The sequence below is a fragment of the Hippocampus comes genome, unplaced genomic scaffold (genome assembly GCF_001891065.2).
Source record: "Hippocampus comes isolate QL1 unplaced genomic scaffold, H_comes_QL1_v1.1 scaffold156, whole genome shotgun sequence".
Classification (NCBI taxonomy): Eukaryota; Metazoa; Chordata; class Actinopteri; order Syngnathiformes; family Syngnathidae; genus Hippocampus; species Hippocampus comes.
In genome coordinates, this window is record NW_017805744.1 from 5878666 (window position 1) to 5898722 (window position 20057).

Sequence of the window (20057 nt, forward strand, 5' to 3'; positions counted from 1 at the left end):
CTCGATCCTACAACATTTTATGTGTATGTGTTGGGTTGAGTAGTAACATTGCTGCAGACCTAAATCTGAGCCTCTTGAGTGGCTTCCCTTTACTCCTGATAACCCCTGGCCCTCTACAGGCCTATCAGCACAGGCCACGTTAAGACCTCAAGAGGGTCAAGGAGGACTGGCATACATGTTTCACACACATGAATTAACAGAGGAAAAGTCGCCAGATCAAAACAGTACTTTATGAAAACGTAAAATGCACATGCTGTATGTTAAACACAACCTCTTCTTTTATGTACAGTACAGGGGGTGGGGTTGGGTGGGTCAACTCTCAAGGACTTCTGAACACACAGCCTGAGACTGACGTGTCTCCGTGAAGATAAACCCAGAACATGTTGAATTCAGTGAATAAATCATTAATGAGAGCACCTGTGGTAATCTGCTTGTAAAGGCAAAGCAGCTGATCCTAGAAAATCATTCACCAGCACCTGCTCCAGATTAGAACTCGGAAACACACATAAACACAACTAATTGCACTTCAAAAGTGTGTCACGTCAATAAGGTATTTCTATCCTCTCTATTTTTACACGTGCAATTCTTATTTTTAGGATTATTACATGTATATTTGCACTGACAGTTTAGTGCTACAGGCAGTCGGCGTTGGATTCCTGCCACTGCCTGACCCGAACATGGATAAAAATTTCTTGGTTGCATCAGGAAGGGCATCAGGTAGAAAAACTAAGCCAAACAAATCAAACATGTGACTCTCGGAAAGCTGTTGAAAGTCTCTTTCTTTGTTACAGTTGATGGGTGCACACAGCAGTTGTGCTCACCACCACTTAACCACGCTACCAAGATATGAACAATGCGCAATCTTTTGTCCACTGTGTCCGCCGTTTATAGCGGTCCTGACATCGGCAATTTTGAGGTTATGAGTGGGCTGCAGTGAAATACTTCAGCGCATTGGGTAAACACATACCAACAATCGAGCAAGCACCCACTTATCGGATACTTGAAGAATTATCCTGAACGATTAGCCTGTGGTGGTGGTGTTTTTTTTGTTTTTTTTTTGGGGGGGGGGTTCTGCTCCCAGATCTGCTCAGAAAAATTCAGCAAAATCATTCACCACAATAAAAATGACAATGAGAAGAGTTAAATGTCACAATCTCGTTACCAAATAAGCTAACAGTTAGCCTAGCCTCTTGTGTTTCTTCGACAAAAGTACTACCATTTCTACTTCTTTTGGTTTTTCCAACAATCCGGATGCCCGGTGGCAGTCTTGGAATTACAACAGATGTGGTTTGGGGGAGGAGGCACTCACTTTTCTGTGGAGAGGTCTTTGTGTGTGGTGTGCTGTCTTGGTTATCTCGAGCACGCCACACACTATAAGAGCGGTAAGAACACCCTTGATATTGTCCTCATTGTGTGTGGGGTCTCTCACATTGAAAAAAAACCCCAATCCATTCAAAATCCGTGTGTGTGTGTGTGTGTGTGTGTGTGTGTGTGTGTGTGTGTGTGTGTGTGTGTGTGTGTGTGTATGTGTGTTCCCTACTCTTAAGGGCACCACAACAGTGCAACCACCAGACAGCTTCTGGCACAGCGACCCTTGACTGCAACGATACAGTAAAATATGTGTTGAGCAAATAAAGTGAAGGAATGTGTTTTGGATTAGGGGGAGGAAGCAGTGTTAATGTGACTGTAAAGTGAGCAAAGGATCAATGCCCTTCAATGACGAGACAGGCCAGAACAGGTTAGAGATAATGAATAAGAGCGCCGTGGGAACTTCCAAATTGTGCGCCGTTGGTTTGCTGTGAACTGACACGCAGGCGTCAACGCAGCTAAAGGTGTGCACGAGTGATAGGGCTATTGACCTTAGAGGACACAAGCGGTAGGATTAGCGCTGAGGCCCGAGATGGTCCAAGTGTGTGGAGGGAATCTGTCATCAGCGGAGCTGCAGGTGGTCCAAAGGTCCAAGCGGGCCATTCGGCCTCACCAGGCGAGAAAACAAGAGCACTTTTCAGTGGGGACTAGAAGGATATTTACCCTGGAATCGGATTCTCTTCAGCTTCTCGCCTCGCGTCACATTATTGTTGTCGCGCCACTTTCCCTCGTCCCACCGGGTCTGAGCTTGAGCGCCGAGGATTATAATGGCTTCTCATGCAGAAAGGAGAACCACTATAGTCATTTTACAGTTGAAATGGTGCCCGCGTTGTGTGCGCGCGCGCCGCGTGTGACCCACACTTCGACACTTCCCTATTCCTTAATCCAACAAAGCTTATTCAAAGGTGACCCGTGGATGACTGAATGCATTGCCGGGCCAAGCTGCTCTGCTAAATCATGAGTCTCACTGAAGTTTGGATGAGTGTCTTATAAGGAGTGATGAGACAAGTCCCATAAAGATGACGAAGAACTCAAGAGTGTCACTAAGCCCCTGCCAGGAAACCCCAATGATTAACGAGAGCCGGGACACCGCCGCTAATAAGACTCGTCTCTTTAATTGGCTCTACGGTGTGTGTGTGTAATGGACCAAGGTGCAGATGTGTGTTCGTGCAATGTCTCTCTGTGCTGGCCGCGCGCGTGCCAGTGATTAGCTTTTCACTTGTGTGTGACTGTGAGCCAGCGATGAGGTAGGCTCGCCTCATTAGAACGAGAGCACTTCAATGGCTGGCCAAGAGTGATCCCCCTTCCCAATACGGATTCATTCAATCTATTCTAAACTATGGCATGCGCTAGTAGACAGGGGTTAGACGATGCAAGGGTGCTGCTGTACCAAGTTTGACTGTGTTATGATGATGATGATGATTATAAATCCAAGGGAGGGGAAAGATGGTGAGGTACTTTAAAGGTTCAAGCAGGTATAACTCCTCTGCAGAGGAGGGAAGGGCGGCGTGGAATTAGCCCGAGCCAAAGACAAGACGAGAGAGTGCAGGCACAGTAAAGGGAGAGCTGGTCCTTGTTAGCACACAATTCATCTGTCTCGTGAGGTCATGGTTCATGCGGGCCTGAGGGGGCAGTGTGTGACCCCTCACCTTTCACCCATGACCCCGATCCCAGCACCTGGAGCTGAAGTATTTCCTCATAACATTTACTTGTAACATTTTGCCTCAAAAAACACATTTGTGACCCAGGGGCATTTTTGGGCCTCATATTCGCTTTGAACTGGTAAGTAACACTCTGAGGTCTCACACTACAACATCAGAGTGGGTACTGGTTTTCACTCCGAGACTGGGTGGCATGGACAGGAGGGAGGGAAAGGAAAAATCAGCGCTAGGAGTGGAGCTGCGACAGAGGTCACAATGAAAGATGTTGCTCGATTGAGAGCGAGCGCAAAATAAACCTCCCCTTAAAATAGTTTGGAGACTTGTTCATTTGTCACCTGTGTCGTGTGTGTCGGGTGCGAGCAATGTGGCGCTTGATCACAGAGCAGGAAACGGCAAACTTCTGTGATCTCGCAAACTGGGTTAACAATGTCGAAAATGTGTCCAGGGACACTGATGGCAGTTTGGTGACACAACAAGTGAAACAAGTCCTTTGAGTTATTTGCATCACGCAGCATGACAGAAGAGTGGTTAGCACATCTGCCTTCTAGTTCTGAGGGTTCGAGTTAGAATCTGGACTCCGCCCTTTTTGTGTGGAGTTTGCATGCTCTACCTCGCTGTTCACGCGAACCTCTGAAAAAGTCTGAAAATGCTTTCAGCGTTACTGATTGTGCTTTTTCTTTTTTCAAGTTAAAACAGACCCCAGGTGTCTTCACTTACCCGTGAGAGGCTTTCATCAAAACACCCCAAATATCAAGAATTGATCATATTTCTTGTCATGCTTAAGCTAGCTTCTTTTATGGGGATGATCGGTCACATACAGTGAGCCAGCCCTCATTCTGCCCCACATAAGTGCTGGACCAGTGGTGGCTCCCGATTTTACTCGTCTGACGATCACCGATCGGCATTTCGCAGATGTTTGCCCTCTGGTGAATGGCTGTCTCCTTTTTCATCTCTTTCGACAGCAAGTGTTACATTGGCGGCCTGCTTTCTTCTGCTGTACTTGCAGAGGCAGAGCTCCTTCCGCTTGAAAATATTTAGAGCATTTGAACTCCACTCCGAGCACTTCTCTATCAAGTAATAAATAACCTGTGAACCAGTGTAGAACTTGCAGCCCTGCTTACCTTGGATGAAGCTACCACTGCTAATTTGATCATGCTACCTGTATATTACCTTACCCTCATAAAAAGAGCTGCCTTCACGATTCCACCGGATAATCACTGATGGATGTAGCATTTAATAACCACGCTGTTTAATCACACCAACTGGTCAATGAATGTACAAGCAACGAACTTCCGTATCTGCGCAACTAGGGATACATGATGAGAAATCAACGCCGCTACTCATGAACATTCGAACTATAATTAGGCACAGGCGCTCTGAGGATGGGCAGAATCAACCTCACCCATCCAAGCTGGCGCCCATCGCATGGGGACTTGGCCGAGAGGACATCACACGAAGGCCGCGGACCCGCTGCCACCCAATGATAATTTTCCAAATGGCTTCCCTTACTGAAGGGAACTTTTGCGAGCTCTCAAATAGACCAGCTGTAAGCGAAGCTTAGCCACTCAGGCTGACTTTCTGGCTCTGCACACAAACGCCGTACAGGGCTCACGCCGATTTGATCACTTCTGGGGCTGACATCTATTCTGCTGCACATCCTCTTTTACTGTTCCTCCCTCAGAGGAGTACCGGAGGGAACTGCATGAGCGTTGCAGGGGGTACCAGTCCCTCTCTCGTCACACATCTGATGGTCATTCCTTGGTCAAGCGCCGGAGGCTGAAACATCTGGCCTCAAATATTTGTCCATCATAGAGCCTACAAGAGCTCGTTCTCCTAACTGTACGATATCTGCCATACCATTAACGATTTCACTGCATCAGAATCTCCCATCTATCCTGTACTGCTTGTCCTCATCAGGTTAACTGGGGCCCATCCCAGCTGACTTTGGACAAGAGTGCAGTTACTGTGCAGAAAGACAGTCAGTCAGTCGCGGGGCACATTTAATTTTACACACTTATGGGCAATTGAAAATCTGAAGTGACCCGAGTAAGCTTGTCTTTGGAATGTGGGAGGAGAGCTGAATACCTCCTGGGGGGAACCCTCAAACACACGGGGGGACATGCAAACTCCACACAGAATTGTTCTCACAGAGATTCAAACTATGACAAAATCAGTGGAGTGAAAAAGGACAAAAAAGGTCGTGGTTGAAAAGATCCCAAAGCAAACCAGATCACTGGATATCAAGAAAGCAATTTATTGAAGAACACAAGGAGAAGAAAATACATCGTAGCAACTAAAAAGGAAACAAAAAACAACGACAGAAGAACATCATGGAGAAAGATAAAAATGATCTTTAAAAAAAAAAAATTACAACTGAAGTTGGTTTATGGAAAGAGCCATAGTTCAGTATGACTGTCTCTGTTGTCGCATGAGCGGAGGGACTGTCAGGCTGAGACAGAGCGTGAGATGCTGAGATTCAGGATGCTAAGTGAGGATAAAATTGAAACGGGTTGCTGTAAAAACAGTACCCTCTGTGGGAATTCAACCCTAAGCTATACCAAATACCGGCAAGGTTGTTCTAAGCCATTTAGACCTGGAACGGCTCCGCCGTGCCCTCCATCTAGTGCCCCCACTACTTTAGTGCTAGCGCGATGGCCAGCAGCTCTCTTATTTCCACCATCATGATTGACTTCAGCTTGGCAAAGGCAACGTGAGAACAATGCGCAGGAGTTAAGCTTCAGATTGACTAGGGCAGTGGTTCTTAACCTTGTTAGAGGTACCGAACCCAAACAGTTCATATGCACATTCACCGAACCCTTCATTAGTGAAAAATAAAAATCGGATTTTTTATTTTATTTTATATTTTTACAAATTCAAGGCATAAAAAAAACCACATTTATTCAAAACAGAAAAAAACTGTGCACAAAATGAACCAGCCAGTGATGGCCAAGCGAATGTGTCATAACTAATTGACATGTTGAGTCCGGTGTGCCTTAATGGTCTTTTCAGTGGCTCACAAATCATTATACCCACTGATTCTGACCTTCCTTTTGTTGTAGAGGTAGATCCATCGGATACGGGAGTGGGAGCAGTTCTTTCACCGTGAGCCCCGAGTACAGTGGTTCTTAACCTGGGTTCGATCGAACCCTAGGGGTTCGGTGAATCAGTCTCAGGGGTTCGACGGAGCCTCTGCCATGGAGGTTAAAGGCGGCTTAAGTTTGTGTTCCTAACAAACAGATATAAGGTTGCGCCATAACACTGTAACTGTCTCTAAAAATTGCCAAAACCCCCCAAAACCTCTGCAAGTTTGTCCATGATATAGTAGTTGGCGAATTGACCACAGCCTGGATGTGAATCTAAGTTGGCCCTTCTCCATGAGTAAGGTCTGATCCTTCTTGTTTATTAAAAAGAAACCGGCACCCACCGGTGAGGTCGAAGGACCAATTAACTCTGAGGCAAGACAGACATGTTCTTGTTCAGCCCTCGAAACCTTATACAATTTGGCATGAGGTAATGGAGAATTTGGAATTAGGTCAGTGGCACAATCACAAGAACGATATAGAGGAAGGGACTGAGCGCAATCCTTTTGAAAACCCAACTGTAAATTGCCATATTCCGCCCGCACGTTAAACACACAAACCAACTGGATTTAACCGCTTTAAGTGCTGATTGAAGAACAGTAAAAACGGCAAAATAAACTCACCAACAATTCATATTTGGGTGGCGAATTGTGATCCAATTTTACCCCCAAAACATACAGAGCTGGTCCAATGTGGTTACCGATAATTTGAACCAAAGAGATTCCATCTCATGAGTTACCATTGCCCACACACCCATCGAGGTCTGGGACATCCTTAAGCTTTGTGAGCTTTATCAACTGGACAAGGAAAAATTCTTAACGCACAAAGTATCCAGCAAAACAATCATCGGCCCCAGAAACAAACATCCACCGGTTTTCATCCATTTGAGGGTGCTGCCATTTTGACTTGATAGCATCCTCTTCGTTGACCTTGAATTGATGTCCAAGTGCCCTCAGGTCGATGTTGCAAACTTCACGGCTCACCTGTTTTCTGTTAGGTTTTAGTTTACTTTTTATTCGTTCATTAGTTTTGTTTTATTTTCTCAAATATTGGTTTATTTCTTGTTGTGCAATATTAAAAAAAAAGGTCACAGCATGTATTGCGTAGTAAAAACTCATACAGCACTCAATACCGGTACTGACTAACATTGAGCAAACTTTGAAATAAAATAAGTCCATATTTCTGCTTCTCCAGTTCGATGCATCACAACTTTGATGTTTTCATTAAAGCTAGGATGGCTTTCCATCCGTTGCCGACTTCTTGAGTGGATTTGTGGCTTGAATTCCTGTTGAGAAGCATTTCACACACATCGCACTACGAGCTACTTTGGCTATTTGCTTTTATCTGTGACAGTCATAGACAATTGGATGGATGGACGGATGCCACTGACAGAACATTAATACCAAAATAAACACAATTAAAATCAACACCAAAATCTTGGGTATGAAATCAATTGACAATGATGAAGAAAGGGCATTCTTGCTCTGAATACATGGTGAGTTTTAGTTTTCTAAAGTAAGTTTATTCTTAAGTAAAGTTTATTTTTTTAGGAACACTTATTTTTATTTTTTATTTGTTTAAATAGTATTTTTTTTTCAATTTTTGTTTACATTATTTCATTAGTTTTCCTTAAGTGGAATAACCTTGCTTTGATGTCAATATCAGTCGACAGTACGGTTTGTCAGCCCCCTAAAAACGGACGATAATGAGTGGATTTAGTTTGATTCCACAAACAATCTCAATCAGGATACTGTGTTTAGACTAGTTGGGCACACAACACATTGCAAAGAAATGTTTTGAATTGAGTTCCCCTTTAAGGTTTTCACATGGTACTTTGGGAGTTTCAAAAAGTAAATGTACATTTTTTTGTGGGGTGGGGGGGCAAGTGTCACAACGACATACACTATGTTCTTTATTTATTTATTTATTGAACTATTTGTGTTACTGATCACTTTTCAACATGCTCCAATGGGTTTGTTTTGACAGATTAACACATTTGGTGTTTTCATGGAAATAAGAACTGTGTTGTTATCCAAAACCTTCAATCTTCGGACCCCTTTTAAATGTTTTAGGGCTCCAAAATGCCATTGTTGTATCAACAACTTGTCAAAGACGATTTTGTTTTGCTTTGTTTTCCAAATGTTCAGTTTAACATATGAAGCGGTCCCTTAGAAAGGAACTTCTCAGCTGAGTTTACTGATCCCCTGACAGACAACTCACCCCCGTCTAATAAATATGACACAGTGGCCTTCACTCCCTAACTGTTCAACTCTGACCTTTTACCCCAACCAAGGTTGTTGACCTTTTCTTTCATACTCATCCTCATTTCCTGCGAGGACTTTTATTCACCTTTGCTGGCTGAGTCACACGTAACAGTTGAGAAAAAACAGCCTTAAAGGATTCTTTCTTGCTGATTGACAGATTACAATATAAATGAGTCAAAATGCTCCGGGCTAATAAGACAAGCAGGGACACACCCCTACATGACCCTCTGCCTATCTTTTTTTTTTTGTCTGCTCTTTCCTATGCTGCCTTCTCTTCTTTCCGGTGCCCCTCCCTCCTTTATTTGTGCCTGCAGAACCACTTTGTTGTGCTTTTAGAGGCTGGGTTTGTAGTTTGAGCAGATGCTGAGACTGATATTCCCAGATCCTGCAGCGAGCCGAGATAAGAGCAGATTTATGCCAGAGTGAAGGAGCATGGGAGTAATTGCTAATGCTTTGATGGTGAGGCTGAGTGTGCTTGTGTACCCTCAGCCGTTTAGTAACATGGACACTTTTAGATTTACAAGTTTATATTACCGTATTTTTGTCTCTATCGCTGGATGCCAAAGGTGTGTTTATAGCCCGAATCTGCTACTTCCAAAATAACACGTTTCTCCTTTCTCTGTTTAAAACACAATAAACAGATTTTGAGGGAGAGAAAACAAACAAACGTAGGACTGTTTAATCAGTGAACTATTTAGTTAATTAGTTGATCAAGGGCTGGGCAAGACCAAAGAGCTTGTGGGAAGTCTGCAGAGAAAAGGCAAAGTCGCTGTCGCTGCAACAGAGGAAAATGAATGAATGAATGAATGAATGAGTTGATCAAGGGCTGGGCAAGACCAAAGAGCTTGTGGGAAGTCTGCAGAGAAAAGGCAAAGTCGCTGTCGCTGCAACAGAGGGAAAATCCACAATGGTTCCTCGAATCTTAAATCCTGTCCATTGCAGGATGCCGGTCTTTATTTCTATATGTGTCAAGTGTAAAAATAAGTTAATCCCTGTAAGATGTAATGCTTAAAAATATTATTCTTAATGGCAAACAACCAGAGGGTACCTGGGCTTCCAGTGGAGGCTTGATCACATCTCAAGACCACCACTATCACGTCACATTCATAGAAACCTTTGTTGCTTGCAGCAACAGAGTACAAAAAAAAAAAAAGAGTTTTAACTCATGGAAGGAGAAGTTCATACACTGACTGTACAGTGTATATGTAGCGCACGGACACGTCACCAAACACAAATAGCCCCGTCCCCACAACTTTCACCACGTCGGCAACTTCACTGAGCAACCAACTCAATGCTGTTCATCTGGTAACATTGCTAGCTAATGCTAACCTGTGCATTTAACAGAATCCAATGCAGCCCTGCTTACCTTGTGTACTTACAACCGGCTAATTTGCCAGTAGTACCCCTGCTTATTAACGGTGGTGCAGAAGTGCAGAACGACTTGCACACTTTTTCGGAAATACATTGATGAATAAGAATTTCACACTTGATAGTTTTCCGGAACAGTGTTCATACAAACAACATAAAGGTTTATTTGTTTTCCATAATTTATTGCCTTTAAGAATAAATGACAAGGTGCATGATCAAGCTGTTTTATTTCTGCTTTCTTTTTTCTGCTTTCTTCAAGCAACACCTCTGTATATTTTTATTTGGCGTTTCTCGTGTTCTTCTTCTGTTTTGTTCCATTGTATTGAGAGTTACAACATAATTGGACATTAGACAATAATTAAATAAATTTCTCTTCTCCTTTCTAGGTACTACCCAAGCAAATGTGTATATTTTTGAAGTTTTCTTTTCCCTCATGTCTAGCCATTTGTAGCATTTGGGCACTGCCGTCAGGAATGTTTATGGCCGTCGTATTTATAGCGACACTGAAAACACATGACATCATCAGAGTGACGGATAACGTATCTTATGATAAGGTTATCTTGGTGGGGATTTTCTGTGGCTCAAGTACAAGTGTATTTTCCCAGAAGCGGCTGATGGCTACTGGAAAGACTTTTAAAAAAAGCCACACTGATAGAATTTTAAAATCGATAGATATACACACACGCCTCCTATTACGGCTCGATACATACTGAATATGATCAAAGCTGCTGTGGGCCTCTACGCTGCACCTGCCAGCGTAAAATAGAACTCTGATAAGGCTTCTTTATTCAGTCCTCAGATTAGAGGTGGAGTATAATGGCTCTTGAATTCAACTAAGCAGTGAAGTGAGATGAATCATGTGCTCCTGAGTGATGATGTCACCGACGACGTGTCGGTGACACCAGGCAGCAACAATGACATGCTAATCCCATGAGCTTTGGAGCCTGACCTGACTCTTGACTGGCCCAAGTGGACACACACACACACACACACACACACACACACACACACACACACACACACACACACACACACACACACACACACAGTCTCATATTTGCACAAGCGCACAACACACACAAATCTTATCTTCCCACTTTTGGCTTGGCCCTCACCCTCGAGTCTTCCTGTTTATTCCCACAGCCACTAGTGGAGTCGAGCTGCAAGAGGAAACATTTTCAAGAGGAGAAGGTGGAGATAAGTGGATGTTCATCAGAAGCCCACGCTAGATGGAATAATTAGATGACTCACACCACAAGATCTTATAACACAAGCCAAAATCAGTAAGGAGACTAAGATCAAATTAGATGTTAAATCCCTCAGTGTCATTTAGCAGCAATCATGTCTTCAGCACGTTAGCTTTGTGGGCTCCTTCGTTTTCTTCTGGTCGTGCCAAAGGCAGCCAGCGCTCATTTCAGAGGGAGGGATGTGAAGAGGGTGAGGAGGGGTTCGAGGAAGGGGGTGGGCAATGAGTCAGATCCTCCACTCCAATTATTTCTGCATCCTGCGATGTGCCCTTAAATGCAGAACAGCATCACGAATCAGGAAAATACACATCCACAAAAGAAGCCGCACTTTGAAATGCCTGGGTTTTTTTCCCCCTTAAGAAATGCACACGACAACTCGAAAATAACATGAGAATCTCACACACACACACACACACACACACACACACACACACACACACACACACACACACACACACACACTCAAACACACGACACTTGAACAGGAGCTTGTTGACCATCACACAGCCGAGGGACCATGATGGGGAGGGGAGGACTCGGCGAGGTCGCTTTGAAGTTTCTATTCAGGTCTTTGTCCCATTCAGACTGCTGGCAGTAGACATCTCTACTAGAGGCCGGCCCCTCCCATCGTCACACCGTCCCTCCACGTACACACACACACATACACACACATGCACACACTCGAAAAGAATAGCAGACATGTCTGCAGGTCCTGTCCATCACGCAGAGCGTAATTAGGGTGGATTCAAATGCACCCCTTTTGTAGCCTTCTCACTCTCTCCTCTTTCTTTCACCTCCAACCTCCACTCACTTCACTCTCCTTCACTAGCTCCCACCCTCCCGCTTTCTCTCGTTCCAGCCTCACCCCCTTTTTCTCACTTTTGTTGCCTTCTTTTCTTGGCAGGGAGCGAGGCACCTCTCCAGACGTTTTCTTCTCGCGGCCCTCAGCCCCCTTCAATTCCTCTCTTCTGCAGGCGCTCTCCCACCAGTTTTGGCGCTGAGTGTGACCTAATGTTTGACAGACAAGTAGCCTTGGAGAAAAGATGCATCTATCAGAAGCTTGTAATTCTATTAGAATGGACAGAACATCCCCCGGGCAAGCATTTGGCATATACTCTCCATCAATTTAGCTCTTCCCTAAGCCCTCCAGGCCACAGACCTACAAAATGCAGTTTATGCTAACAGATAATCAGCCAGTTAATAAAATGCGTGCTTGTTTGCCTGCGCAAGTGCATGCCTTAACTGCCTCTTTTCCTTCATCGGATTTGTGACATTCAGCTTCAAAGCACGATTTCTCTTCTTGAAATCTCATCTGAGCTCTCTAAGAAGCTATAACGGCGGGAGCTGTGGCAAGTTAAGATTAAAGGATCACAGACATCCACTAATTAGGATTGCTATCAAGAGCCCCCGTATGTTTATATGTCGACAAAAATGGTTACACAGAAAACATCTATTGTCTGGGCTTGCCATCTGATCCGCCGGTTGGGGATATGACAGAGGAGGGAGAAGAGGAAGCGGGGAGCGATGCTTCCATCTCCTGCCGGGATGTTCCAATGAGCATATGTTTATCAGAGATGATTATTTGTCTGTAATCAGCACTTCGCCGTCAGTCACGAGATGATGGATGGGAGAGATGGAGAGGGAAGTGGGCGACGGAACCAGCAGGAAGATGTCTGGACGGCAATCAAGCGCTGCACAAACAGGAAATGTACGTCTGCGGATGGCCCGGCTGTTTTGTTTGGCCTTGCTGCTGTTCCAGTTGAATCAAAGCGAAATGAAACAACTCGTACAACAGCGCCCAAAATAGCCCGTTTACATTAACGGAGTTTTCCCACTGTTTCAATGGCTCGCTGTTTGCAGAAAATCCGTGTTGTTTATGCCCATGTGTATCCGCAACTATAATAGAGAACACTTAACTCTGCGTGAGACAGATGGCAAATGCGTGTGTGTGTGTGTGTGTGTGTGTGTGTGTGTGTGTGTGTGTGTGTGTGTGTGTGTGTGTGTAAGTGAGTGTTTTTGAGGATGTATTGTCTCAGTGGTTAATGGCTATTCATTATTGATTACAGCTGGAACGCTGGAGTCACATGTTCCTTGTACTCTCCCAGATAACGAAGGTTAACCACTTGACCCGGTGCATGCCGAGGGGCTCGGCTCACCTGCGTCCACGCAGCCTGATAAAGAGGCCCGGCTCACGCCGACGCTACGGCCCGGCGTGCTCCGAGCCATGCCTGTAGATCACGGTGGTGTCACGGAGCTACACCAGGGGGTAATGTGCCAGACTTCATTAAGGGCAGATTAAAAGCAAGAGAAGGCTATTTACACTGTGATTTATTTTCACTTTGAGGTTGCTGGCCCGACTGCCGGCTGCCTTATCCAGGAATGATGTCATGGTTTCTGTGTTGGTTTAGTGCAAATATCAGATTGGACGGGGACTATGTCCTTTGGTAGCAGGGTTCAGCTTGGGCGAAACAAAAGACAAAGAAAGCTGCCCTGCTTTCATTTGATTTGTGTCGTTGGAGTAACCGTTATTAGAGTAATGGAAACACATTTTCAACACATTAGCACACGGTTAAAATCATGACGAGTTGTTGCGGCAGCTTCCAAGTTAATTCTGGCTATTAATAGAAGCAGTAATCGCCAAGTATACACATTAACGTGATGACCTCATTACTGGGAAATGCCACCATTTCTTAGACGGCTCTCTGTTCTGTGCGTGTGTGTGTGTGTGTGTGTGTGTGTGTGTGTGTGTGTGTGTGTGTGGGTGGGTGGGCCACAGTGAAGGACCTGAAAGCATCATTCAACACTTCTTTTTCCTTACAAGCACATCATTCTTTGTTAAGCCGATGTGTTTTTCTGTAGATCTTTCACATTCTTTCCATAATCCCCAAGAAATAGATACAACGACTTGTTGTTCTTGCTCCAGTGCCATGCGTCATGGTAAACGCTGCTGGTTCAACATTCATTTTGATTGCTTCCCACAACAAATCTTGGTGTAATGTTGTCCTTGGCAAATAAAGTGCTTCTGATCCCCAAGCTATGGCTTGATCAGAGTAGTGCAAGATGTCGACTATTAACGCCTTGGAGTCCGATTCCTATTGGACTGTTAGCACTGGCTGTGGTAGACCTCAAGCTCTTCTATACAGGCTGCTTTCTGCAAGATCAGGTGTCAATCTGAGGCTCTGTGCTGCAGAGGTATCAGGTTAAGCCCAAATGTCTTTAGAGACCGATATAATTAGTTCCTGAGGTATTTGGATAATGTCACTTTTAAAATTTTTTTTACTTCATTATAAAAACAAACAACATTTCATTATGTTTGCCATTAGAAAGTCGTAAATTTCTGCGGCAATGTGTTTTGGGCCATTATTCATCTGTTCGGTTATGTAGCAATTGGGCTGTATGTGAACAGCGCGTACCTGCATTCCAATGCACCTCAGAATTGATCTTGCTCCCTCTGTAAGTAGTCACCCCGGTCAATATAATCTAATGAGCCCCATACATTAGCTTCCATACATGCTCTGCCTCAACCATGATGTGGTATACTTTGGATCAAACCCTGCTTACCCTACTCTTCTACTAGAATGTTAATCGTGAAGCAATACAGTTTTGCCTCACTCGTAACATGTAGTAGTTATTCCACTAGTGTACCCAAGTCGTTCAACAAATATGCAAAAATATGTTTCGGTCCTGGAAGGCAGGAGGAAAACTTCACCAATAAGATATCTACTCATTTACTAAGATGCCTTAGTCATTCTACAAGTGTGCTGAATTACCAGTTGCTCCTCTATTTGTGTCCTGCAACAGCCCAAGCTTCAGGTCACTTCCTAATTGGCCGTCATTCCATTTCATGTTACATTCAAGGGGGTCGTTGCTTGGTCGAACCTGGTGTTGACCACACACTGATCAGAAATATTCGACCCGTTGAACATTTATGATTATCCACCCACACCGTTTTCACAACATGGTCAGGGAGTAAAAATGGGGGAAATAAATTACAATAACCTTTCAGTGACATCTAAGAATCAGCCTTTGCTGAATTGAATCTGAAAAACGGAATTTCCGCCATTTTTTTTACTGATTTGTGTGTAGCCTATTTAAGACCCATGTTTAATTCATTTAGAAATGAAGAAAATCTTTTATTTACAAAAAAAAAGTAATTGCATTTGAAACATTCTCAAATAAAATTTAGTGGGCTATAACCCAGCCTGTTCTTAGTGGTTCCATTGAAAACAGTGGGCAGATGTTGTATTTTTGAATCCTGCTATATCAAATAAAGAGGAAAACACAATCTCCTTGATGGAGGTAGAATAAAAATATCCTGGAAGCACCCATGTGAAGTCAGAGCGTTTGCATAATGCGCTTAAAATTACTTCATTCCATTAAGAGTTTTGAAAAATGATTATTTACAACAAATAGTGTATCGTTGTTCTATGCCAGAATCGTACAGCCGCAAGGTGACGAGTAGAACAATTAAAAGCTCTTCCATTAAATGGCAGAAGTACTTATCTGACCTGTGCATCCGCTTTTTGTGACATTTTTGTTTGGTGGTGTGCCGTGACACTTTTGTAATGTAAAATATGTGTCTTTGCTTCATAAAGTTTGGGAAATGTTGCTGAACAGCTGCACGCTCGCCTCCCATTCCTCCCAAACATCACAGCCGTTAGGGGGCAGCAATGCTTGACCAAACTTGGTTCAAAATGACGAGAAACTCTCACCCCGCGTCTTCCAAACTAAACACACACACAGCACTCTCACAAAGGGGGCACAGACATGGACATGATCAATTATGTGTCAAGCATTTCTTCCTCAGTGAATGAATGGCCTGCAGTGACTATAGCCTACCGGCCCTCTATTGTCTTTAAACACTGGAGGATAAGTTCTCATGCAGTTCATTATCCCGAAAGGGGACAACTCGAAAGAGATCCAAAGAGGCCATTAATCACCATTCCCTTCAAAGAGGAGAAAGACAGGACCAGAATAACTGCCACTGTAATCCTATACAGTCATTTCGAAACGTTTGAAACACTCCAAGTGATACAGATTTAGACGTTTTGTTTACATAGAAATGATAGTCAGTCAGTTAGATTTATATCTGCGTCAACACTGGAGATATGTTTATAGGCGAGTGTTAAAGGGCTATTCCGGCAAGTTTGAATTTATAGGGGCGAGTGTTTAAAGTCCACCGGGGCATGCTGTCATCCAATTTGCTGAGGGTTCGCTATGACGAATAGTCAAATCAAAGTCCATTTGAATTTGGGTGGAGGAACTGGTGATGGTGGCGTGGGTATGGGGGTGTGAGCTGAGCCCAATAAACACTGGTTTGCCCCTCCTCGCCTCTCGTCTCCACCCCCCCAAATGCCAACGCTTCCTACTAGCGAGTTGGGACGGAGCGATGCGATTGGCTGACTCGTGGGCGATGGGCGGTCCCCAAAGCCCAGTTTGCTTCAGCTCCGGTTACAGTCGGGCTGGAGCCGACGGACGGAGAGAGGTCGATTTGGACGCGGCGAAACAAATGCCCCGGCATGCAAGGAAGCGGCTGGATTGTGAATCACGGAGCGAGCTGACTGCACCTTGCTGTTTTGTTTTGTCTACCCGCACAGGCGCATGAACAAGTGTTTTTTGTTATTTGCTTATTTTGGGCCAAGGAGCGTGTCCGAGTCGGAGCATATACCCGGCGGGAACGCACGCGGAGCAGCCCCTGGAGACCGGAGGGATATTTACAATAGAAACTCACTTCATTCCCCATAAGAATAGCGGTGATTGAAAAGGCACCCTGGAATGTCTCACAGCTTTTGGAACCCCCAACCGGACTTGTGACTGATGGATGGATGTGGAGGCAGCGACAGGTACCAGTAGACAGACAGAGAGCGAAATTTGACAAAGCTGTCTGACTGTGCGCCTCCATTCTTTAAAAGCTGACATTTCTTATAGTTCGGTTCAGTTGACCAGAAGGTCGCCGCCGCCTGTGCGTCATCCACAGGCCTTCCAGGACACTTGTCATCCACCGAAAGCGAGGGTTCAGTCAAGGACGCTGGGCCCGGACTAGAGCTCACGAAGTTGGCCACAAGGACATGAATGTGATAGCGAGCTCACATGCTCCCGACTGACCGACGCTTATCTTCCCACCAGCCCACACTCTCATAAAGACTGTGCGACTAGGTGCTGCCGTTCAGGGCTTGCTGTCCCAGCCGCCTCGGCTCCCACTGTGTGTGCGTGTGTGTGTGTGTGTGTGTGTGTGTGTGTGTGTGTACATTTATCAGCATGGCAGTACTGGCTTGTTGGAAGTATTACCTTTGGATCTTTATCTTGACGTGCAGAACGGTGCTACTTTCAGCCAAAACACTGGAGACGATCATTTGGAGCTCACAAAATCCCAAGTAAGTTTCTTGTTTTGTTTATATATTTTTTTTACTTTTTGGGTACGTGCATAATCGAGGCAGGATTACAAAACTTGCCAGGCTGCAGTCTTTCTTTAAACGTTCTGTGAAATGTGGCAATTATTCACAGCTAAACTAAAATATCGTTGGTCGTTGTTGTTGCTTTTTGTGTGTGTGTGTGATTCATTTCAACCACCAGCTACACGCTAACGCACTCTAAACAATACTTCACTAAAGGCGCCATGATAAATGGTTCATTATGACAAATTATAACACGCACCTTTATACGGCACATTAACGAGGACATTTTGGCTCTAATCAAGACTATGTGGGAGCTCTAAGAATTTTCCACTCATTTGCTCCCATTTCTCCTAATTATCGCAATCAATAGGATCTAGATTATAAATCTTGTTCCAAACGTACAATTCGAAAGGTGTGGTCCAGCCAAATGAAATCAAGTTTGGTCCAGGTGTTCTGAACACTGGCTCCTGGGAGGGCAGCTTTGCACCCTTCCAACATTAACCCGCAGAAATGTGTGAAGCCGTGGTTTCAGATAACAGGGGAATACGTGTTTGGGAGCTGAATTGCACTTGGATCCAGGTTGACGTTCTGTTCACCAAATCAGGGAAATCAGGGGTTAGGTTCTCAGATGCAAGCTGCTGGGAAAAAGATCCTATTATTCTCATCAAAACACAGCAGTGAGAGCCAAGACCGCTTATAATAAAATACATTCTGGTAGCAATTATCACCCACTCAGACTCAACTCCTGTGTTTGCGTGGTGTCGAATCGCGCACGCCTTGTGGGAAAATTTAGTAAAAAGAAACAAAAAAACAAAAATAGCCTCTGTGTGCATGACGCTGGAGAGCTGACCTTCAGCAGCAAGTGAGGCCAAAATTGATTTATCCCTTAAATGTCACATGTCATAGGAGCTTGCTGTGCAGCCAGTGGCTAGCGATATTAGTTGTGTTCATTGGTGTATTTATATTTGGACAGAATGTATACAGAATGTGTATGAGGTCAGATTCGGACCCGAAAGGCCGACCTGTCAGCTTTGATTTTCCCATGCCTTCAGAAGCAATAATCGTCGACAGATACTGAAGTTTAACTCATTAAAACTCCCTCAGCGGGTTCTAGACAAATACAAAACAATGTGACATTTATTACATTTATTGATTTATTGTTGATGTCACCTAAAGGGAAATTCTCAAAAGTTGCCACGCCGCTTTAGGGAGTCGAATATTATTCCTCCATCTGTTTCTTCACTCTTCTCCGCGTCAATTCCCCACGCTGACCGAATATTTCATAAAGTTCACAGTGGAACAATAAGGCGCTCGCTCGGCAAAGTGTTCTCCCCCCAATCTAATTATCCTGCTGCTGTGTGCTTTGAAAACAATAGACAATTATCTTGCCGTTTGCAGGCTCGGCAATAACAACAGACAAACCTGTTTTTCTTCTGAAACATATCCGTCAGCAGCGCTGTTTGACGGCCAATAAAGAAAAGGAAGACATGTACAGCAATCAGCATTGTTCTTTTTTTTTTTCATCAAATCCATCTGACTCAAGGCCTATATCGCTGCGCTGTGATAACACAGTAGTGTACAGTACAGTACACTATCAGGTGACTTATCTCGATTTATGATGCCTTACTTTCTGTTCCCCGTTTGGGGAGAACTGCTGTCTTGGCTAATAAATTAACGCAGCCCTCTGGTTGCACACTGTACCACATATACACACCAAATATAACAATACCAGCACCTCCCCGCAGGCCATGAGTTATGAGCCTAAGTATAGGAAAGCAGAAGGGCTGGCCCTGTTATTTTTATTTAGGTTTGTGTCGGCATTTATGTTTGCGTCGCTGCTGGTGCTCCATTAGTTAGAAATTTTAATGTGTTAGAACTCTGGCGCCTGTCTTATCAATAACTGCGAGTCGACTTAATTGATTTCTTTCCAGAGTGTTTGAACAGCAAAGATACGTCATGACAAAAGTGCATTGTGGGAAAGAGTCAAACAAACTTTTACTTCAGGGTAGACGGTAATCCATTAACAGGTCATTAAAAGTTCTGTTGATTCTATGGAATTGTTTGTGAATTAATCCAATCTTGAAGCAACTGAGGCAAAATGAAGTGCACCGTTTGGCCTAAACCAGCAGGGGTGCTGTTGAGACAGTGCCAACTAGAATGTTGTCAAAAGAAGAGCAGCCCGACGTCGGCCATGAAAAGTTGAGCCAGATGCACGCTCTGGCACGACTCCTGTGGGCAACAAGATTTTTCCTCAACTCAACGCTGGCATTGAAACAGAAGTTCACAACATTCTGACGAAAAATTCCTTCTATCCCATTAAAAACAAAATTGCATTGAAAAAAAAACAATTGATGGTTTCTTGATAATTTATTTCCCTTACAGTTAATGGGTGACATACATACAAGGACAGGCTGCGCAGAAGGAGGTTGGATGCTTCACCATTTACGCTGAAAAAAAAAAAAAAAAAAGCAAAAACAAAACTGTAACATTTGATCAGAGCAAATCGGATTAGCTCTCATTTAGCTGAGTGGGATTACTCCAGAAAATGTCACTTTGTTATGACTGATCACGTCCTGTCGGTATGGCTGAAATCCATACAGCAATACGCGCGCGCGCACACACACACACACACACACACACACACACACACACACACACACACACACACACACAC

The 20057-nt window shown here is 44.2% G+C and overlaps 1 protein-coding gene across 1 annotated transcript in view; it reads left to right on the forward strand.

The window, feature by feature from the left end:
• Positions 1-16431: 16431 nt before the first annotated feature.
• The window catches only part of efnb1 (ephrin-B1), a 92419-nt gene continuing 88793 nt past the window's right edge, over positions 16432-20057 (forward strand). The window contains exon 1 of the mRNA XM_019884172.1: positions 16432-17362. Within this exon, the coding sequence (XP_019739731.1) occupies positions 17247-17362 (116 nt within the window). The 5' untranslated portion in view covers positions 16432-17246. The remainder of the gene's footprint in view (positions 17363-20057) is intronic.